The sequence below is a fragment of the Manacus candei genome, unplaced genomic scaffold, assembly GCF_025592945.1.
Source record: "Manacus candei isolate 608988 ecotype Guabito, Panama unplaced genomic scaffold, ASM2559294v1 h1tg000131l, whole genome shotgun sequence".
Classification (NCBI taxonomy): domain Eukaryota; kingdom Metazoa; phylum Chordata; class Aves; order Passeriformes; family Pipridae; genus Manacus; species Manacus candei.
In genome coordinates, this window is record NW_026138179.1 from 259,381 (window position 1) to 282,985 (window position 23,605).

Below are 23,605 nucleotides of genomic sequence, written 5' to 3' on the forward strand. Positions count from 1 at the left end.
TTTCTGTATAAGAGGTCTGTCAATGCCTCTGGCATGCCACAAGCCAAAGGCCATCTCTTCAGATAGCTTGCATTTCCAAATCCTAAAATCCCACATGCAACACCAACTGCAAACAGTTGTTAACTAGTCTCATCCATAAATTTACCACGACATCGCCACTTGAACATCATTTCTTACTCGCTGCATGGCAGTGACCAAAGCCTTGTTCAGAGGCAGGTGTTCCCCAAGACATGAAAAGGAGCATTCCCCGGGTAGCTGTTGTAACACATCAGCGATGGGCTAACCTGCACCACAGAACCTGGCTCCAGAGGTCCGTGGAAATGGGATGTTCGAGTCCTGGTAGGAGCCGTAGGCGTTGGAGACCCGGGCGAACGTGGGCAGGGGGGGTGTTACGGAGTTTGGCAAAGCGTAGGGATTGCTGGACGTGCTGTCCTCTTGGTTCTGAAACACAAGTTACCCAAGGTCACACCCCTGCTGCCACAGGAAAGAAATCCAGCCAGAGAACCGGACATGGCATTGCCAACCAGCCTCACAGGAGGTGCTCATCCTTCAAGCCAGAGCAGACCAAGCTCAGAGCACGGCTGCAAAGGCAAACCATGCTGAAATGCAGAGTTTAACTTGGGGAGAAACAGTGGGAAAGTATACAGAAATCTGACCTTCACACTCTGGATGACTCTCAAGACAGCAAGCTGAGCTAAACCTGATACCTCAATGATGCAAGGGAGACAAAATCTCCATAAATGGGAATACCACACAACTGTGGGGCATCAAATGCAGGTTGGGAGCCTTCAAGTGAGGAAGGCAGGTGGTGTGAAATACTGGGGGACCTCAAGCCTATCCATAGGAATTTTGGCAGAAATCTGCATTTATTTGGATAAAGAATACTACAACTTAGGTCTAAAGGAATTCTTTAAAGGCAATGGTGCCTGGCTTGAGTCATCAGATTTCCATACAGCAGGGAAAGTTCCCACTCTTACAATATTACTGCTGAAACCAAACAGAATTAAGCCTTTCTGCATTTAAAAAAAAAAAAAAAAAGCCCTTTATTTGTGAAGAATAAACAAAACCTCTCAGAAAAGAAACCTGAGGAGACTCTCCAATCTTTTCCTGAATGCTAAAAACACCCACTCTGGTACACTTCACCCACACACAGACCAAATAGCTGACACTGGGATGCTGAGTAGGTATCACAGATCTCTCAGCTCAGAGCAGAATGTGACTTGGATTTATCTGCAGTATCATCCTTACAAAACCTCAGCACAAAGCTTCAAAAAAACCCAGATTTTCACAGTTTGGGGTTTTTTTTTAAGGGAATAAAACAAAAACCCTAGAATAGGACTAGCAGGATCTTAACTGAGAAGGTAAAGACATCTGCCACTGCCTTTCAGACAAGAATGAATCCATCAACTCCCTGAGGCCTCTTATCTTCTCTCACAGATGATAACCATGCCCTGGCACTCAGTGAGATATATTCTGAGCTGGGAAGATACCATGCACCACTGTCCAAGCCCCAGTCACTCCCCCCAACCTGAATATCAGAGTTTCCCAAAGCAGCAAACCTTCAGGGCCTCATTTGTGGAAACAAAACACGTCTGATCATCCACCCAGTTCTCTTCAACATTAAGCAGAAGTGCTCACACAAATGTAATGGCCAGTCACAGGGGTCTATTTACACATCTAATGAGGCCAGGCTCTCACTGCAGAGTCAGAAGTGTGGGGCATGGGAGAAGACAACAAACTAGGGCAGAGAGCCCACGCAGTCCTCCATACCACGACAGACTCCAGCCAGGAGACCAGCTGACGCAGGCAGGGCTCCAGGCAGCTCTGGTTCCGCTTCACTTTCTGCAGGGAAGTGTCTTTCAGTATCTGGAATACATACAAGATGCAGCTTGAATCATGGTTACATCTACACTTTGCTCACATCCTTTTTGTCTGCAGAGCAGCAAAGATGCCAGGACCCAGAGAAGCCAAAGACATCCCCCCTAACATGCACTGGAGCCACTGGCGTGCTGTGTGCTCTGAGGAATGGCTGTGAGCTTTGATCAGAGCACTGAGGTTCACGTAGATGCAGCACACTCTGAGCCAGGATTTGGGCTTCCATACTGCTGTGACCCATATGTTTCATACCAGTTTGTGGCAAACTGGGTCAATTTTTTTTTCAGGAAGGAACCCAAACCGTTCCATCAACTTGCTGATGGGGAAGGGATTCCATTAGCAATAGATTTGCTACACGAGACGATCAAACACCAGGTCTGGAATTGGCAGGGCCCACACAAAAAAAGTCCCCTCCTTTTTAAAACAGTTAGTGAAGGAGAGCAGGAAGCAACAACCCAGCTCAAAAATACTATCATTCTGCAGCTGGATCCTTAGCTGGTCATTTTGTCTAGTAGGGGGGCTGAGGGCAACTGCATGAGGAGAAGGATGTTAGGGATCCTCAGGCAATACATGGGAACACAGCAGCAGTGTTTAAAAAGGACCAGTAGAGAAAGGCAAATACTTGGGTGCAATGCCAACAGAAACCTCATCCTTTGGGCTCCACAATCTATCAGTTCAGTGTGACCTGTGGAATGCCTTCAGCAAGATCAGACGTTTTGTGTCAGTAAAATCTAGACATCAAGCATACAGCATTTGTGTTTTTATAAAGACAGTGCATACTCCACACACACCTTCAGCAGCTTTGCCTTCATGGAGGCTGTGATCGAGGTTGGGTTGATGAACTGGAAGGACGGTGCAGCGTTATTGGGATACTGGACAGGGAACATCACCAGCATCCTGACTCTGTGGTTGCCGCAGTGCACCGACACCGTACAGCTGCGACTCACTGCATCCATCTGTGAGGGAAAGCAACTGCTCTGTAGTCACATCTCCAGGGACTTTTTAACTTAAAGTGGCTTAAATTCATGCTGAGGGACTGATTCCTCCACAGCCCCATAAGACAAAGTCAAGCTGTTCTCAAGGGCAGGGAACACGGTTACAGCAAAAAACCCCAGGCAGATGGGCACAGACTCTTCTTGCACCAGCAGACTGACAATCCAGCATCCCCGCATCTGGAGAACCAAGGCCAGCCCAGGCAGCACCAGGAATCAGGTTCTGCTCCCAAAAGCTGCTGCACTCCAGCCCACTTCACTTGGCCATGGAGAGCTCCAGGCCCAGTGCAGCAGTAACAGGCATCATCTAAGATTCTGTACCACTGTCTCAGAAAACTCCACCAGGATCATGCCATGAGCTGTGAAACCACAGGGGTAAGGAAAGGAGACAGGCAGTGGCCTCCTAGCCCAGTCCAGTGCTGTACCTCCAGCCAGATTCCATGCACAGAGGAGTGTTTGGAATGCAAGGGAGATGCCAAAACTGAGGGAGAGAGTGCAAGATAGGGAAGGCTCAGCAGATGGGGTTCAGAAACAGCTGAAATGAGACCAACTGCATGGAACACATCACTTTCCACTCTGCAGTCCAGGCAGAGAGGAAAACACCACACAGCCTTCTCAAGATCAGCCAGTGTACTTACTGTGCTGAAACACTTCCCTCACTCCCAGTGTCTGGGATTATCCTCTTTCTTACTACCCCTGGCCAAGAGGATCTCTACAGCTTAAAATAAAACTTGTTTACAGACAGCAGTCACTGTAGCAAAGAAGGTTCCCCTCTAAAGGCTCCCATGAGCCAGCCTGCCCACATCCTCTCCTAAGAAGCCAGTAAAAGGAAACTCTCTACCTCCACATTGACATTTCGGATCTGCACATTGATCAGTGAGAACTCCTGCTGCAGGGTTTGAGGCAGCCCCAGCTGGTCCGTTTTCTTTCCCACCAGAGGGTCATTCAGGAAATCTTCTTTTAAGGCTGATGGGAAAGATGGAAAACAGGTTGAGCCAAACCATAACAGACAGACTTTGGGCAGGCAATGTCAGGAGGCAGCCAAGACAGCAGGTTTTCCTCTGCCCTTCTGACACATGGAGGTATGAGTTTTACCTGGCAAAGTCCTGCAAGCTGGAGGGTCTCAGCTGTTGTTTACAGGCAGGCTTCTGACCCTTCTCTTCAAAAGAACAAACCTGTCTGCACACAGGTTTCCTGGGAAGGTTACAGAAGTTGCCTGTACTCTGTACAGCCCTAAACAGTCCTTCTCTTCTCATTTGAGACCCCTTCTCCTCCCTACACAGTGCTGCCAGAGTCTCAATCAGCTGAACTGGAGCTTCCCAGTTCAGTGGGAAAGAACTGCAGCCAAAGCACTCTCCAGGAGGAGCTCTGGTCTTTGGGACTAACCATCCCCCATCATCACCACTCTTAGCTTTCAGGGAAAGCTTCCAAAGTATAACAATGCTTTGGGAGAGAGCAGAGAGTATTTCTGGTCCTAATAGAGGCTTAATTCATTTGTAGCAGCCGTTTGCATTTAATGTTGCAAAGCACTCTAGTGCTTTAACAGTCTTTAAAGACTCATCAAAATGCTGGGTCTAGCTCTCCAGTTCAAACGGTTTTCAGGAGGACAATAATCCCTGAAGGTCAGAATACATTTAAACAGCCAGGCAAGCACTGCAGGACACAAGGAATTATGGTTAAGATGACAAACTTCACTGAGTTTCAGAAAAAAAATCGGTCTCTGCCTGTGGTTGTGCATGGCTTTTGCCTCATTTTTTTTGCTATGTACCCCCATTAGGGCAGGGGCAGCTCCTTCTGAGAGTGTTTCACTGTGGCATCACTTCTTAAGGCCAAATATATTTCCTGATGATAGTTCCAAGGGCAGAAGGGAAGTCCTGATCTTTTCAGCTGTCATTCTCACACTTAAAATATCACATTGCACAGACAACTCCTAGCAAAAAAATAAATTACAAGAAATGCAAAAAGTTGACCTTTTACAGGCATTTGCCTAAAAGTTACTGACTTTGCTGCTGGGACAAATATCTGGTATTACTGCTGCCCATTGGGTTACTGAATTTGGATAGGTAAGGATGCTTAGCCACTCATTCCTGTTTGCAATTTTATTACAGTGCTTAGATATACCTCAGAAAAGGGAGCTGAAAAGGAGATTAAAGGAAGATCAGTGGCTCTCAGGGAAGATAATTATTTCTAGCTCGAGACACCACACAGCTTACTGAAAAGCCATCTCTGAGGTTCCCAGTATGTGCAGTACCCTCCCTTTGTCTTCTCCTCCCATTCCCTTCCAATTAGTTTCTAATCCCCCAAAAGCCACGTATTTGTACAGATTCCTAAAGCTCCTCTATATGCAGCAGCAGCAAGGAGAGCTGCACACTGAAGGCACAGTTGGGGGCTTCCTGATTTACCTGCAGAGCTCTGCTCCCTTCAAAGATCCCCCAAAGTGCTTTATTAATGTAACATGGAGGCTTTGTCTGCAGCTGAAATGCAGCCACCTCCAGGCTGAAACATCAACAGTCCACAATAGCTTTTAGGCTAGAAAGCACTGAAATTCCTACCTAGGGATTTGCTTGTACATTAATCCTGCAGTCATGGTATTTGCAGTAAAATCTACCCTGCTACAGAAAAGCATTCCCTTTGGCCACAAGGAAAACCCTACCAGTCTGAACCAAAGCCAGACCCACACAGAAACTACACAGTACGTATGGATGTGACCTCATTGGGGCAGTGAAAGAGTTAACTCTCTCCTGTGGAAAAAAGAGAGGTCAGGCAGCCAGAATGAGGACACTTAATGCTCCCAGCTGGAGCAAAAGAGGTTGTGCTACCCCAGAAATACTGCTCATGGTGAGCACAGGTAGCCAGGCCTTTTCTGTCATATCATAAAACCCTCCTGTAGACAGAACTGGTGGTGTCTTTCAGAAACTTGTTCCGGTGCCACATAGGACAGGTGGCAGAGAGGAACTTCACTGGAGATTGCTGGGCAGGAAACTTCCAGTTAGGAAGAGATGTTTTCACTAAGGGGCCTCACAACTGGCTCCTTTATTCAAAGGACAGACATTCGACCACTTCCTCCCCTTCTCTGCAGTTTGTCAGCAAGTCAAAGGGAGAATCAAATCCCTCCCCTGTAAACCCCTCACATGGGGACCCATTGTAGCACTGCTACAATACAGAAAGGAGCTGTGACCTTAAAACCAAACTGACACAAAGGTGTGGGCGCACCCAATTCTTCTTCCTCAGTACAGCTGCAAAAATCTCTTTAGATACCTTTTTCACATGCATGTCACCACCATGGGTCTCAGCTGCTCCAAACTCTTTTATTCTGGTATTTACACTCTTCAAACACTAACCCTGAATGTTTAACCTGGCCAGAGCCTTAACTACACAAACCCTCCTTCATGTTCCTTCCTTTTGGGCCTCCTCTTCTATAAAGCCAAACCAATGCTTTCTGTTAAGGTCTCTGACCCATTCCCATCCACCTTTCTGGCACTCAGAAGCTGGAGACAATATTCCTCTCCCTCTGCTCTGCCAGCCTTCAGCCACCTCTCACTAATAGATTACCAAAAATTCATGAGCTCTCTCCATATCCACTTCTGGTGAAGATACCAGCAAATATCTCCTTGTTAGATCAGCTCACACAGTGAGCCCCAGCAGAGGTGATGTGAGCAGCTTGTGTCAGAGTGCTTTACCCACACATGCCCCTCTTCTGTGGGCTCATCTCTCGGTTTAAACTAATCTTGAACCAGAACTTACCTTATTGCCTGACTGATTGCCTTATTTTTGGCAACAAGCCACAACTACAACCTAAAGCGAATGCAATTAAATGATAATCAGAAGGAATTAAATGATAAAGGGAAGAGTTTTGTTTTACAGGTAGAATCATTGTGTTAGAAGAGAAGAAACTTGGGAGGACCATCCTGAGGAACCTCTAGTGTTTTTCTTCCTCCCTAATGGGGAATCCATTAACCTTTGAAACACCAGATTGTGCTTTGCCTACGAGGTTTTCTTATGCCAAGATGTGCCTTCTTCCCGACACAAAAACACTGATGTTTGAGGTCCCACAAGGCATCACTTCTCTCACCTTCCTCATCCCCGTGTCCAGAGTTATGCTGGGGCTCCGCATCCTGGGGGTGAAGGGTCTTGTCTGGCTCTGGCAGGTGAGAAATCCCATCAATCAGGTCCTCAACTCCATCCAGGATATCATTAGCACAGAGCTGAAAAGAACAAACACACGCACATGCTGCACAACAGAATCCAAGCTGGGGAAAGAGCCACCACTAAAGAACTCATTCCTCCAGACAGATGCATTTGCAAGGTAGGTCCACGCAACAGTCATGACTAAGACCTCAGCACTGTTTCTGTGATGAAGACAGGTGACATTCCACTTTGCAGCACCCTCAGCTCTGTCACCTCAGACAGCCTGGACAAATCTCCTGCTCACTTACAAAGCCACTTAATCGACAGGGCCAGTCTAAGTAACAGAGGTTTTACTTTAATCAAAACTAAAGCTGATATGACTGTAAGTCCTTGAAATAATTTGTCAAGATTTGTTTAATTTTTTAAGTCAAATATAATAGTAGCATACTTTCTGTGTTTGATATTTACACTCCAGTAGAGACCCAAGTATATACTAAGGGCCCTAGTGTTCCAGGTTCTCTATCAAAATGAGGCCATAAACCCCTGTATTTTAAGTTCAGCACAGGAAAACTGGGAAGATGAAGAAAAGAAACATAGGGAAGAGAAAGGATAACAGTGTGATGTAGCAAATTGCAGCATTGGTCACCAGCAACATGCCATCATGTGTGTAGTTTGATCCAGACAAAGACAAGGACAAAAGAGTGGGAGCCAGCAGAGGAAAAGTAAAGGCTCTGACATGAACGAACAATTGATTTAAAGACAGGAAAGAAATCAAATGTTCACAGATATATCAGGTAGGAGAAAAGGGTCATTTTTCATAAAGTTTGTTACAGACCTGCAGGACTCCTGCAGGATCTGTGCTGGGACACATGCTTCTCAACATATTCATTAAAAACCTGGAATAGGAGGTGAATAGCGACATGACCAGGTTTGCTGATGCCACCAAGTTTTTCAGGGCAGCAACAAGTGTGGCAGACAGCAAACAATCACAGAAGGACCTAACTGTATTAAAATGCAAGATGAACTTTGGTTCAGGTAAATATAAAGCAATGAACATGGGGAAAAAATGGCAAGTTCAAGCCGAATGAGGGAACAAGATGTACAGGCCAGATTAAGCTGATGTTTTCATGGAATTATGTCCAACACTTCAAAAATCAAAGTGAGTAGTGAGAATTCTGTGGAAAGAACAAAGTTCAGATCCCCAACCCAAAAAGTATATGGTAGAACTGAAAAAGGGTCATGAAAGGTAAAAGGACAATCAAAGTTCTAGCACAAAGCATGAAGTAAATCACGACCCTTTGACTTGAAAAGGGAGGCAGGTGAGGAGGGATATGATGGAGGTCTACAGGATCATCAGTGGCAGAGATGGCTCATTTTATCTTCAATGTAATGAAATTAGCAGGTTGCAAAATAAACAAATGAAAGTAGCTGGCTTTCCACACAAGATGCAGAAAAGCCATGAAACTCCTTGTTGATAGGATGTTTAAGGTGACAAAAATTTACAAAGGTCCAAGAAAAGACAGAAAATCTCTGAAGTGAACCTCATCAAGCTCTGTCAAATACAAAGGCAGCAAACTAAATGAGCCTCTGAGCTGCAAACTGCAGGAGGCTGGCAGGGCATTTGAGTGAAATATCACTCCATGCCTACCTATCCCCTTCCAAGAAGATGTGACAAGGCCATATGGTCACTGTGGCCATATGAACCTCTGGTCTGATCCAGCACAGTTGTTCCACTAACTGCATCAGCAACCTCTCACTGCTGCACAGAGCAGAACCATAGGACTCACACCTCCTGCCCCAGGCTTAGGGGCAAAGGAAACACAGGAAAGAAGCGGAGGGCACAATCCCTACATTTCCCTAATGCCTAAACCACCAAGAACTAATCATACAGTCCTGCAGGCATGGAGGTGGCATCTTCAGAGGCACTGCAGGCAGCAACCAACCTTCGCCCTCCCCAAACAACTCCTGTGCTTACTGTTAGGCAACAGAGCAGCCCTGCCCTTCCACAGAAGCTTTTGAGGCACAGGCTCAGAGAAGCCCCATCACAGGTCTCCTCGGGGATGTTTTTGGGCTGGAGCTGAAGAGGTAAGTGAAGCAGCAGCTGGCTGCTGTGTCTGCAGCTCTAGGAATCAGAGGAGCGACTGGGAGTGTGAGAAAAGGGAGGTGAATCCAGCCTGTAAGAAAACTGCCTGCTGCTGCAGAGCAGAAGTGCTCACATACCCTCTGCAGCTGGGAGTCGATCCGCCACATCCGCAGGGTCTGATCGCGGGACCACGTCACCAGCTGGTAGTCTTTGGAACCTAAAAAGGACAGAAGCCATTGGAGACCCCACTGGAAAACAGAGACTATCTCAGCCCTGTGTTCAATATAAACAGATTCAAACGAGCCAGCAGGGACATCCAGTGGATAAGGCACAAACCAAAAGGTAGAGCAAGTCCTCTTCCGCTTTGAACTGGCCTTTGTGCCCCCCTGCACCACAGTTACCACACCCCTAAATGGGCTGTAGTTTATAGGCCAAAGGCATAAAATAAGTATAATGAATGTGACACAAGTTTTCCAACTAGGAATGAACAAGATCTACAACAATATTTATTGAAATAGAAAAATAGTATCATAAAAATAAATGTTTCCCAACTATAACTGTGAAGTAAAAATATCTTTTAGCTCATCAAATCTGTTTCCAGATGCAGATGTTTTAAAACATTTCTAAGCTAAGAGAAGCTGGTTCTGCCCTTCATTTTTTCCTTCCGAAAGAGCTGGGTGATGCCAAGACAAGTTCAAGTTGTAAGGACATAAATCTAGCCACATACTATCTATCAACAGACAGAGGTACACAGACTTATTTATGTCCATGTTTAGGTCTTGTGACACAGTTTTAAGTTTCCCTTGTCAAACAGCTGCTACGTTTAAAGAATTTGCTGCTGCACAGCTGCTTCCTACACCCGTCTGCTGAGGCACAGGGGGTGTCTAAATACAGCACAAGAGACTCTGTGGAAGGAAATTTGTGCTGTCTTGGTTGCCTCCACACTGAAGCAGACTTGGAATGCTTGTGTGATTGATCCATGTTGCTTGAGACAAGCATGATATCCAGCCTTGGGTATATATCTATTAACTCAGCCAAGACAACCAACTGTGGCTCAAGCCTGCTTGAATTCTCATTCATAAACTGCCTTTGACTGTGCCTCCAGACCCTAACATGGTTCTCTATTGCTCTCCTCTTTTTGAAAGAGGAAAAGCAAGATACAGAGAAGGTAGTGAGAGTTGAATGTCCCCAGCAGCTGCTGGCAGAAGGCTGGATCTGCACTTTTACACAGCACTGCAAAGCTGCAGCACAAGTGACTCCAAAGCCAGACGTGCACGTTCTGTCAACGGCAGCTGAGGTGCTGGAAACAAAGCTGTGCTCTGTGTGGTTATCCAGCCTCTGGCGTGGAATCTCCTATACTTAGCTGCTGGAAAATTCAGTCAGGACTGAACTCTTAACAACAGCCTCTCTATCCCACCCCTGCCTTGGCCAGCACACACATAAGGTGGCTCTGCTGGGTCTGTGGTCTGGGATATGCTGGAGGCTGCTGATCCAGGCCATGATGTGAGGGGTTAACTGGTTAGCCTGCAGCTCTGAGCAGGGGGAGGGTGCCTGCACTCGTGCACCCATCTCATAGTTTGCACAATTTATTCTGAAACATTCATTTAAAAATAGACTCACAGGAGAGTGGAAGCAATAAGAGTCACTGCTGACCCACTCAGCATTTGGTAGATTTGCTTTGTTAGCATGGGAACAAGAAGGTAATGCTTTTGTGGGCACTGCCATAAAACCAGTACAGAACAGCTGTACTTTGAGTGGAGTTAGGGCAGGAAAATGCCAAGGAAAGGCAAGAGCCAAACAGTGACAGCCCTGTAGCCAGGTCTCCACACCCCTGGTTAGCTGACAGCCACCATGCAGGGAGGAGAGCACATCCAGTCCTGAACTCACCTTCTTTCTGCTTCCTCCACTGAAACTCCAGCACGACATCATCGTGTCCCACAAAAGTGTGGACAGGCGTGTTCAGGTCAAAGACATTCCACAGAAGGAGACTGTTCTCCCGACGAAGTTGGGGGACCATCACTGTCACCAGCCCATTGCTGAAAGGCTTAAGAGAGAAACACCCTTCCAGTTACCCCTTGGAGAGTTATGCTCCCATGCTGCTGTTATCACACTCTCATTTTCCCCTTTTCCCACCAACACGAACGCACGGGTTTTAAATGAGCTCAGCACAAAAACAGAACCAGGCCAAAACCTGGGAAGGTTCAAGGCAATTGCTGTGCAAAAACATTGTCTTTCAAGGGATAAGATGTAGTCCACCAAAATACTCAATGCAGCTCACTTAATCATTTTTTTCTGCTGCTTCCTCACTTTTCAGCTGGGAGGCTGGAGGGATTTCACCACTGACTTTTCACAGGGGATCCTTACTGCAATCTGCCTGGAGCTGCAAGAACTGCTACCTGGGGACTGAGCCCCAGCAGCTCCTCAGGGTCACAATGCTCAGAAGAACCAGAGGAACCCCGTCCTACACCTCCCACTGTGGGGATGGGGAAGGGGGGGGGATCAAAAATTCAAGACACAGCACTGGCTTCAGGCTGCACTCAGATGTCTGGGAAAGAGAACAGCTATGACTGATGGTAAGAGCTTTAGCTTCCCATGGCTGGGTGCTTGCTCACTCCTTCTCCCAAGTGCCCCCCCCACTGTGGATGCTGCTTTTCTAGGCCTTTTAAGCACCAAGAGGTATTTTTAAAATCAATTGTGTCCACCAGTAGAACTGGTGAGAAATCCTTCAGCAGTTCTTTATTTCATGTCCCTTTGTGCATTTCTCTCAGAGCACAGGTGGAGCTGGTGGGAGGTTCTCACTCACCGTGTATCTTGCCTTCCAGACAGGAACCTGGCAGGGAAGGATATTGAGGTATTTCCGAGGCTGACGGTAATCCCAGAACTTAAAAAAAAAAAAAAAAACAAAACACAAAAAACCAAGAGAAAGGCAAGCAAAGGCAGGAGTCAGCTGGCTGTACTTTCAGGCTGTAGTTTTCCATGTGGTTTGCAGATAGAACAGACCAAAAAAGCATGCCAGGGTGCCCACAGCATCATTAGTAATCCCATTCATTAACAGCAGAGATGGTCCCAAAGGACAAATACCAAGCTATCAGCATCTGGCAGCATCCCTTAGACAACGAGTGACTTGGGGTCATATTCACAGTGATCATAGCTTGAGTAATTAGAGCAGGGACAGGCAGCCTGCTTGGGCTTTCACATCTACAAGGTACCCTGCAGGCTCCCAGCCAATGTGCCAGTCCAGGCTGGAGGCAGGCCCACCCTGCTGTGACTGCTAATTTTCTAATGAAGAATGTAACCTTTTGCTTTGCTAGAATACACATCACCTCGGAGCTTAGCTCAGTGTGAATGAACTCCATTTGGCTGACATACAAAGCCCACTCTTTCCCCCCAGGTAAAAGGCACTGCAGAGCAGTGCTTGCAGGCAGTCTCTTATTGATAATCCTGTTCAACATGACTTTGGAAAGCCCAGGGGCTGAAGTATGTCTCCCCCTAAGTTGCTGTAATCAGCTTGAGTCTGGCAACACTGCATTTCAGGGAGAAGGCTCTTCTGGTATATGTGGTCAGCTCCATTCTGGCAAGCAACAGGCAGAGGCGGCTCTTTTCAGCTCCAATACAGCTCTAATCACCACAAATACATGGCAAACATGTGCACCCATCCTTCAATGACCTCTCTGCCTGTTCTCAAAGTGCAGTCCTGGCTCAACACACACAGGTGCACAGAAACCAAACAATAAGGATCCAGATCTCACCAATGGCAAGCACTCCCCAAGACCTCACCAGCAGTAGAAGGGGATCAGCTCCACCATCCTTCCATCTCCCCAGCAGAAACCCCAGAAGCAACACTTACCCTGACAGAGTTGTCCTGGCTGGAAGTGGCCAGTGTGTACTCATTGTCAGGATGCCAGTCCAGACCATGGATTTTGGAGAGATGAGCTGCCAAATACTCCACTGCAGTGCTGGGTTTCTGCAAGGAGAAACACTTTTCTTCTCAGCACAGGACTTCTGAAATTTGGTCTAGTTCTTTGGCATAAGAAGAGACAGACACTTTAACAAGGGAAAGAGAGGTAGAACAACCTCCTGCTGGAGAATGACAAATAGCTCAGCAAAAGTTGTTGAAGAAAAGATGTGGCAAGTTCCAGTCACCAAGTGCAGCCCAAATGATACTTCATCCTCCATAAAACAGTTAACTACTATGAGATCAAAGTGAAAATGTTAACGAGGACAGTGTCTGGAAAAGCAGGCTATCTACATACTCTCTCCAGGTTCATGGACTCCCAATTCTCTCTAGTTTAAACTCACCCACAAGAGAGATTTGGGATAAAGTAGTACGTTTTCTCAGTATTTACCTGTGACCAGAGGGATGTCTGCATCAGGTAGGTGGGAATATACACAGACTGCCCAAAAAACCCTCAGCTTACCCTTTTGTCCCATATTCGGACATCCCCATCGTGGCTTGTTGCTAAACAGTTGGCATTCTTCTTGTTCCATTTCACCTGGGAAGCTCCAGCTGCAGCACAAACAGCACAGGTCAAAACATGCAATTAAAAAGAAAATGGCACAGCAGACCTGGGCCTAGAGCTGCTCTTAGGCCAGGAAAGGCAGCTCAGAGGAGGGATATCCCAGAAGCCAGTAGGAAGGATGGCATGACAATTCCTAACTCCTGATTCCTCAGCGTAGTGTTTGTGTCCTCAGGACAGCAAAGCAAGACTGTGCCAGTTGCATGCCCAGAGATCTTGACCACAACTTCTAGCCAGGGGTTGTGCTCCATTAAAATAATCATGTCCATGAGCTCAGATGGAACAATTTCCTCCAGACAAGAACTGCGTCACCTCCCTCCCAAACCACCTCTCCTTTCATTCAAGTTACTCCAGCTGCTTAAGGCCTGATTTATCTCCCCAAAACCCTTGTCTGCTGCTAAACAGGCAACTAGAACTATTGATCTATGATTTAAATACAGGTGTAGGAGAAGGCTGCAGTGCAGGTGGACCTTGGGTCTGGCCAGATGGAAGTGAACTCACTGGTTAGACCAGAAGGTCCAGCTGTCAAAATACACCACAGAAGTCAAAGACATCAATGACACTGTAAAGAAACTGGATGGTGATCCAGATATGATTATATGTGATGTCCTGAGGGACTCAGTCAAATCAGAAGATGGGAAGTTATTTCTAATAAGAAAAAAAGCACAGCTTCGGTTAATGCAGATTGTTCAGGTATTTTAAGAGAAATGCATGTTCTGTTCATCCTTATTCTGCCACTCTGCCACTATTTTCAAAACCTTTTGAGCTATCAGACAGGTGAGATCCATGAGAAAGCAAAACAGATCTTGGCCTGCTGCTATTCCCCACCTCCACTGCCCACCTCCTGCTGCACGGTGAGCAGATTCATCCTGACAACCTGGCAAAAAGCTAGTCCAGGGGATAAAAAGCTGCAAATAGACTGCCAGTTGATTGATTTGATCCACTCACTGAAGGGTACACAAACGTCTGGACCAGCACTGCACGGCATGAGGCACGGCAGGAAGGAAGGAATGAAGGAAGGAAGCAAGCAAGCTTTCTGGGGAGCTGGCTGCTGGGCTGCCTCAGCCGTAAAACCTCACCCCAGACACCAGAGCTCAACGCTGCTTCTCTCTGACTCAGTAAGGCCTCGGCATTTCTGTGCCACAGAGGTTTGCTGGCTGGGAGGGGAGTGCAGATGTGTAGCCTAAGATCTAAGCAGCAGAGCATGAGAGATACCCATTGCAAGGACTCTCTAACGCTGGGGACAGTAACTCATGAGAAGGATGTTTTGTTCATCATCCGTGCCCAGTCCAGGCTCGCAGCAGGTGAGGACTGACACACAGCACCTGCCAGGGGAAGGTATTGCAGGACACTCACCCTGCCAGCAGCCATGACAAATGCTGTTCCAGAGCAAGCACAGCCCAAAGACAGCACCTTGTGTCACCAACCAGCTCCCTGCAGGCTGCAGGTGCCCCGGGGAAGCGGGTACAGCCGGTTGATGTACCCGGCCCCTCCGTAAAAGAGGGCACAGGCTGGCACTGCCTGGGGTGCAGTTTAGTTTCCCAGCTGATTCAATCAAACATAAAAGGACATGAGGAAAACACAGACAGGCAACCCAGAATTAGCAGGGTGGTTAAGCAGGGAGGAAGCTCCATGTGGCTGTTCACCAGTGTCAGCAGAGCCAGTCCAAGTACAATTCCCTCCATGCCTGGGAACCCTCAAGGGGCTCCCCATCTTTTCTGAATTCTGCTCCCTTAAAAGGAGTTGTGAACTGGAGCCTCTCAGGTTGCTCCTACATGGGACAATCACACATGGTGGCACTTCTGTACTGTGCCATGCCCAGCCTTGGAGCAGGAAGAGGGGGGGGAATAACAGGAGGGACACACAACAGTAAGGTTGTTTAATGTCTACATCACACATACATGTCAAACTTACCGACTGCAGAGAGCGAGACCGTGGGCTTCCTGGTGTCCCTGAAACACAGCACGGCTCATGTGAGTACCCACAGCACAGTCCAGCCTCCCCAGGGAGCTCCTCCATGTTCCAGGACTAATTGTATTGCTGCCTTGGGACCTAATGTGTCTGCTGCTTACCAAAATACACCAGCATTAAATAGAATAAAGGTGACCAGCTGGAGGACAACAGCCATCCTGGAAGCATTCAGAGCCAGGGTGGATGGGGCACTGAGCAACCTGATCTAGCTGAAGGTGTCCCTGCCCTGCCAGGGTGATGGAACTGGATGATCTTTAGGTCCCTTCCAAACCCAACCAATTTATGATCCTGCCTTGCCACCACATGCAGCAGGAAGTTTAGGACATAGGATAGAGCTGGAGTGGAACAGAGGGAGAAGAAACACGTGGAAAGTGGGGTATGTTGCAACTGGGTAGGCCAGGAAACTGGGTTCACAAATTATTGCTGCAGGAAGCAACAAAACAGCCTTTCCCAGGAGGATTAAAAGGAACAAACAGAGCTGTGGAAATACTTGACAAAAGCCATTGATGTGTTTGTCAATCCTTTGCAGACCCTGATTCAAGGCAGACGGAGCAGTGACTCCAGAGCAAAAAACTTCATGTCTAGCATATAATAACAAAATTAGTAGGAAATAAGCTCAGTTGTCTGCAGACCAAATTCTGTCTGCAGATCAAATTTTGTGGTGGCAGAAGCCGGCGCAGCACCATAACAACTCCTAGCAGCCAGGACATGGATGAAGGCAATAATTCAGTTCCTGACCCTGCTCCTCAGGAATCCACCTGCTCTTTCACGAAAAGTGACAGGGAAAATAAGGAATATTGTCTTTGTCTTTTTCTGTTTGCTGAAAAGCTGAACATCTTCTGGAATGGACTGCACCTCTCCCTCTAAGAATGTCTGCCTAATCAAAAAGTTACTTTGTATGAAAAATTAGGTGGGGAATTTCCAGTTGCCCTTACTGCAGGGCTACCTCCCTAGGGTGTCATTAGAGACGGTCACTTCAGTAGGATGGTTATTTGCTGGAGGCCAGCAGCACCAGCACCCAGAGGCCCTGCAAGCTCAGAGCCTTCCCAGCACAAGTGCAATGTAGAGGTTCATCAGAGCCTGCCTAAGGAAGCTTTCCCGGACAAGTGGTACAGGCAGACACACAGCAATGGAAGGGCACAACAGAGTTAAAGGACTTCTGATAACAACCTTCAGAGACCTCTATTTTTTACTTGGCACTAAGATAGTATCATAGGAAAACACAACCAGCAGTTGCTGTCTCCCTATGTCTTTTAATTACACATTAATAATATATTGTCATTCTCAAGCACCATTTAACCAAGGATCTAAGTGCTTCATAGGAGCTAAACAAGCCTCGGGGTAGCCTGGTGCAGTGAGCTTATATAATTATCTTCCTATTATAACTGAGCAAGGGAGGCAGAGAGGAACAAAGTGACTTGCCGGGGGTCATAAAGAGTTGTGCAGCCAGCAAGAGAACCCAGCAGTCCCAGTGCCAGCTCCTTGCTTCTCAGGTGTAAAATATGGGGTCTAAATATTGGTGGGGTTTGGATATATAGTTGGAAATATCTGCTACCCTGAAATTACTCATGATGGAAAGCACCAGGAATCACAGGAAAGCACAAACAAGAACATTGAATACCATTGTCAGTCTTCCCATCACTGAGGGAGAATCAGTGACAATCACCGAAGTTACTGGAAAATGGTTATGAGATCATGAGACAGTGCCCATTCACTCAGCTAAAAAACCCAACAGGTTGAGGAACACCCTTGGGCTCCAAGGAAAGCCCCCAAGGAAAGATATGAAGTGGGCAGGGAGTGAAGCTAGACAGTATTTTTTCAAAACAGAAGCATGTCTGTAGTTTAACTATACCACTCTACTGCCCTTCATTGACTCTGAACTGGTTTGAAAATAGGGGAAGAGAAATCATCTTGGGAGAAGATGGCAAGGATCTGAAGCCCCTGCAAGCACAGCAGAAGAGCAGCACCCATCAGGTGTGCCTTGCCCTGCAAGCTGATAATTATGGAAAGGAGTCCAACAATTTCCCTGCAGTGCAGAAACAAAACTGATTCGTACTTGATGTCCCAGATGTAGATGTATGTGTCCACAGAACTGGTGACCAGTAGGTCTGGCTCAAACACTGCCCAGTCCAGGTCGCTGCAAATGCAAAATCACAGATTAGTAAAGCAAAGCACACCCGGTTTGCATCAGCCTCTCACAAGCCCCCATTCTCTGACAAACTCACAGCAACTCCATGACATCTACTGAAACTTTTTAAGTAAAAAGCAAGATCTTAATAATTTCTCTAAGTAAATTCCAAGAAGCAATGAAATGCTTCTAAGTAAATTCCAGTGCAGCATCCTCCCAGCCCTGAACTTTACAGCTATCCTGTGTGTGCTCTTTCCTCCAAGGCAAAGGGACACTGTCTCAGTGAGTTCCCAGTTACCACACATCCTTGGCATCAACCCCTCACTCTGGGATGCCTCCCTGTTGGGAACACCAAGTGCACCTCGGACACAAACAGCCTCCAGTCAGTGCAAACAACTGCCATTTGAAGGGCTGTAAATACTTTCCATAGTCAGGAGCTGGAGTAAAAACAGTCTTTCAGATGCATTTCCAGCCCATCATTGAAATACAACCTTGGAACTAGAGGCAGAAATCCCCTGCACCACTGTAACACTCTCTAAACTTGGTCTTTGGGATTACCTGCTTTAATTAAGCTGCTATCACGCAGAAACACAGCTGGGATTCAATTTAATAAACATACTGCTATCTGTTTCCCAGATGATGCTGCTGCTCATTACAAGGACAGTAGCCTAAGGCAATGACACTCAAGCCATCAAGGGCTAAGTTGATACAGTGGGGGAGCCATGAGGGGGTGAGCCGCTTCACACATGATGTCATCACCAAATGGGAAGGCAGTCCAGTCCAGAAAAGTGAGTAAAACCAGGCTCAGAACAGAGCCTGTGCAGGGCCAGGACCGAAACATTCAGCTTCTATGAAACAATTCTCCATCCTGCAGCCCACAGCATCACTTGTTCCTCACCTGATCACACGTGTGTGTCCTTGCAGTGATGTGCAAACTTCCCCATTGCCTTCCTTCCACTTATACAGGTCAACTCGCTGATTACTCTGAAATTAGATGGAAGAAAGGAGAGACAGTCTCAGGCCAACAAGGTAGGAGAGGGATCTGTGTGTTAGGACCAGGGTCCCTTCACTTTGAGCAACCTCATTTAACAATGAGTCACACTGTGATTAGCAAAGTCCTTGCCCAAAGCAGAAAAGCAAAGATGAAACTACAGGCTGCAAGGAATCTCAAAAGCTTACACTTTAATTACACTCACTTAAAACTGGAGATAAACTAGAACGGGAGAAAAAAAAAAAAATCACATTGCAAAATGTTTCCACGAATTATGTTCCCGGAGCTTTTATTTCCTAACAACATGCTGTAACTGCAAGCAACAGGCAGCCAAATTCTCTCTGCAGGAATACCCTGCCAGCCTGTTCAGATTCAACTGGAGTTTTCAGTGAGGGGGATGCCAGATTACCACTAGTGCTCCTCAACTCACTCTCAATTCCCTTCTGGGATAATCAGGGCCACTGCCAAACACAAACAATATAGTTTAATGGACTCAAGGACACCTCCTCAAGGGTACTCCCATCCTTGCCAGCCCAGGAGAAAAGCTTTAAGTGCTTATCACTAACTGTAAACCACAAAGGCAAAACAGATGTATCAATGACAACATTATTTAGGGTTTCTTCACTCATTCCAGCCTTGCCCAAGTGCAGCCACACACAAAGTTACTTGAAACCGGTTATTGTGTTGTAAATTCATGTTCTCTCTCAATCAAGGTTCAGTTCAGTCCCAGCAGCTCTAATCTTTCTAAGGTAGGAATTGCCTTTTTGGGTGCATATACAGCATGAACCACAGTGGGTCTTAGGCAGTGACTGGAAATTCCTATTGATTTTGCAAAAACAGAGGGAACACAACCTCAAATTTTGATCTTCATTAGCCCCTTGTTTTCAGACTTACAGGTAGATAAGGAAAAATATAATAGATAAGAGACTTCGCAGAAACACAGAATCATTTAGGTTGGAAAAGACCTCTAACATCCAGTGCAACTGTTACAATTTTTGTGGCAGGTTTTTTTTGTGGTGGTGGATTTTCTTCCTACCCCTAAGCTGCTCCATGTGAATTTCAACTTGCAAACAGATAAACCGCTACAGCCTTCCCTTAAATGGAAGGTCTTCTCTCAACTCAGCAATAATATATGGCATTTCTCTAACCCATCACAGCAGAGCTGCACAAGAGCTTGGGGCAAGAAAAACTCCTTTCATGCTTCTCATTGACAGAAGGATTTAAGGGGGGTAGAGTGAAAATTACCCAGTGGGATTTATCCAGGACTCCAGAGATAAAATACAAGATAAGGATCACCAGAGAGGCCGTTCCTCCCAACAGGAGCATTTTCTCCAAAACTCTGCTTTTTGTGGTAAGTATCAGTATTCACTTCCAACAATTTCATCACCCTCTTGTTCAAGCATCTGTGGCCACACAAAAGAAATAACAAGCATCTAGGACTGAAAACAACAGCATTTCTGAAACAGCTTAGGAGTCCCCAGAAACATGCTTGAGCCAGAGGGCAGACACAGCCAAGCACAGCAAAAGGACACGCTCCAGCTCTTCTGGAAAGAACTAAATAAGAAGGTCTTATCGAAACACAAGGACAGATTCCCCTCTGCCTGCACCACTTCCAGTTAACAGGACAGGACTGCAAACTAGATGAGGTTGCTGGCAAACAGGGCAGTAGCCTTTCACACTCCCTCTCCACCCACAGGGATGCAGAGGGATAGGACCCTCGGGCTGTCTACAGCACAGTGAGATGGCTGGAAAGGCAGCATTTTGGACCTGAACCAGAAAAGACGCCTGATCTCATCTTGGGGATTCCTCACCCGATGTGTGTCAGCAACTACATCTAAATCCCCAGAGCATCTTAGCATGTTTGTTTATAAACAGGAGCAGCAAGGTTTGATGCCAGCTATGCCTAGTTTCAGTCTGGGACAAGATGGGTCCCTGTGTTTGATGCTCAGAGCAGCAAGAGACAGGAGCGCTCAGGTGGGTGAGATGGGCACAGCTCCCCTTTGCAGCAGGGTCCTGCTCAGATCAGCATGAACCAATCACTGGATATTGTCTTCAGAGTGTGTTTGAGAAGAAGCTTTCCTGCTCCACTTGTGGCTTGCCCAGTGCATTTCCTTACTTGGTTTTAATTTCCACAGACTGTAACCAGAAGTGGCAATGAAGGACACTTTTTTGCCAGTTTTACTAACTCTTTGCTCAGAAGCAGACCACTGCTGAGGGCACCTTTAAGATATCAGTCATGTGCCAGAGCTGGGAGAAGAAAGGCTGGGGAATGTCAGAGAGCAAGCAGGCAGAGGCTCCCAGCTGATAGCACTGGTCCTCTTTTAAAACTGCCTTTAATAACAATCATAGCCAATCCAGGAAGCAAAAGGAACAAAAATCCCCCCAAATCACCTTCAAATAAGTATTCCCTCAAAAAAACAGACGAAACCTCTCCATCCCTAGCTGTTCCAGGACTCTCAGGCCACAAAAGAGGACACAACAGGCAGAAAAGGCACCTTGCCCTGAGAACAGTCTGTGCCCAGCTGGTTGCCGCGGTGCTGTGGGTGACGGCCGAGACTGCTGCCAGCAGAGCTCTGGGTGAACAACCTGCAGAGCATGACAGACTGAGTACAGATCAGGGCCAAAACCTGCACTCAGTCTCACATGGCCACTACTGCTTCTTCAGCCCAGCCCATTTACTTTTCCACCCAAAAATCAGAGCTCCTTGCCCATCCGGTCCGAGCCCATCTGCAAACCCCGACTGTCACAGCGCTGAGCCAGTACTGACTCGTGCTATTTACAGACTGCCTGGTGCACCACAGCCCACCAGCAAGGCAGGGAGGTGAAGTAAAACAGCACAGAGCAAGAAATTCAAGAAGTGCACAAATTTCATAACAGAATGGAAGGTACCAAGGGAGCACATCCCCTCTTCCCTCCAGAAAAGGACCGTTTGGATGTCTGGTTTATTTGCCAAGGTGTTTTGTAAACAACAACCGAGCAAAACTAGATTCAACCTTGACTGACCAATAACCAAGAGTCATCAAGCCAGACCTTGCTGGCAGTAAATCAGTTAGGCCTTGACCTTGCAATGTGACTTGCAGAAGCATGTCTGTGCCAGCTCCACAGAGCCTTCCAGCTCTGCAGAAGCTCACCCATGAAAGACCAGGGCAGGAGAGAGCTTGTAAATGAGTGAACTTACTGAAGCTGCAAAATAGTAGGCGTAGCTGTCGTGGGGGTTCCACTGCACTGCCCCAATGTCCCACTTGCTCTGGCGGGAGATCTTGCGATGACCCTCGTTCGGTGCATCCAGGTTGACTATGTAGAGGAAACGGCGGCTGCAAGACACACACACAGGGGCTGCATCTCACAGAACTGATCTCAAAACCCCAAGCTCACAGCCCTGTGTCTAGAGGCACAACAATCAAAAGAAGAGAAGCATTTCACGAGACAGGTGAGAACACTACTCCTGAGAATGGTACATTTGACAATATATTTCAAAAATGGCTACCAAAAAAAAAACCCCAAAAACAACCGCCCAAAAAGTACGAGACACACTGAAATTAGACAGGATATGCAAATGTAATAGACAGCTCAGACCACAGAAAATCCCAGATAACTAGGACACAAAAGGAAGAGCTGGAAAATGGTGCAAACACATCCAAATAGGCTTTTCTGGCCTAACGCTGCAGCAACAGAGCCGAAGTGGCACAGGGCTGGGAGTGTAACACAACAGCTTCAGTCTGGAGGGGCTGGTCTGAGCAAGAGTTAATGAGCCTTGAGAAACATAAGATGATTCTACGTGGGTGTGTCTTTCCACACCACAGTCTGGGGGCTTGGTTCTGCAGACAGTACAAGGACACCTGCACAGAGCTCCTGCTCAGCTGCAGCAGCTTGTTAATGTGGGCGGACACAGTCCTGCACTGAGCTGGTTCTGTTACTTACCTGAGCTAACTCTACAGCTGCAGAAATAACTCTGCATGATGGCAAACCTGAGCTCACACATCCTGCTGGATGTGGCCAACTCCCCACAAAGCAAGGTATCATCCAGTGTGATTCATCTTACAAGAGAGAGAAACTGCTTGTTGAAATAATTGTGACCCAGCTGAAACCTATGGAAGACCAGGATCAAAACATACTGAACCCTATAAAATTAACCACACCAGCGTCACCTATGTCAGCTGTACTGTGAGCACGCAGCTGCTCTGAGGACTGGCCATTCTTCCAAGAGAAGGAACACAAAGAACATCTTGGCTGCCTTTCCCAACCAAAGTCCTCAAGGCCCTGCTCTGAAGGTTTGGGAAGGCACGTATCAGGAAAGCCACATCAGTATTTTATTGTGCTGTTGTTGCTGTCTCTCCACTCCATATCCCATTGGGAACGTGATCCAGAATCCTTTTCATCAAGCCTTGAACAGAATTCAGCAGCAGCTTTCTGAGACAATGCTGAGGTCAGCCTGAAGGCTGCTGGCCTGGCTCGTGGCAGTGACTGTCACACTCACCCCGAGAGCACGGCGCGCTGTCCCAGGCAATCCACCGACATCGCCGTCGCCTGTTGGAGACAAACACACAGCAAAACTCAGTGATACCTGCCAGGTCAGCTGCTCAAACACACGGCTTTGGGGGGCAGCTCAGCAAAGCCTGCCAGCTCATCCCCCAGTCACATCCCCTTCCAATAGTCCAGATGGATTACAGGGTGTAGTGGGTAAGTCTGGGACGCAGGACAGCACACAGCAAACATCCTTGTCAGTGTAAACTGAGGACAAGACCTGGCAGACACCATCACAAGCACCAAGACCTTGCTCCCTTCTCCCCACTATGGCAATCACAGCTGCAGCCTTTCAATCAGCAGCTCTAATAATCTGTATTAATCAGCCTCTGCTCCTGCTCAGGAACTTTCTCAGTCTCTCTCTTTCATTGCAGGGTCAGATTTAATTATATATGT

At 47.0% G+C, this 23,605-nt stretch overlaps 1 protein-coding gene across 3 annotated transcripts in view; it reads right to left on the reverse strand.

Annotated features, from left to right (window-relative positions):
• The window catches only part of WDR59 (WD repeat domain 59), a 47,614-nt gene that overhangs the window by 20,132 nt on the left and 3,877 nt on the right, over positions 1–23,605 (reverse strand). For all 3 annotated transcript variants that reach the window (XM_051771330.1, XM_051771328.1, XM_051771329.1), the window contains exons 2-16: positions 23,163–23,212; positions 21,864–21,999; positions 18,593–18,678; positions 17,623–17,703; positions 15,510–15,547; positions 13,497–13,585; positions 12,926–13,042; positions 11,882–11,959; positions 10,966–11,122; positions 9,216–9,295; positions 6,940–7,072; positions 3,709–3,833; positions 2,667–2,831; positions 1,771–1,866; positions 285–441 (exon numbers count right to left, since the gene is read on the reverse strand). In XM_051771330.1, the coding sequence (XP_051627290.1) occupies positions 285–441; positions 1,771–1,866; positions 2,667–2,831; positions 3,709–3,833; positions 6,940–7,072; positions 9,216–9,295; positions 10,966–11,122; positions 11,882–11,959; positions 12,926–13,042; positions 13,497–13,585; positions 15,510–15,547; positions 17,623–17,703; positions 18,593–18,678; positions 21,864–21,999; positions 23,163–23,212 (1,588 nt within the window). The remainder of the gene's footprint in view (positions 1–284; positions 442–1,770; positions 1,867–2,666; positions 2,832–3,708; positions 3,834–6,939; positions 7,073–9,215; positions 9,296–10,965; positions 11,123–11,881; positions 11,960–12,925; positions 13,043–13,496; positions 13,586–15,509; positions 15,548–17,622; positions 17,704–18,592; positions 18,679–21,863; positions 22,000–23,162; positions 23,213–23,605) is intronic.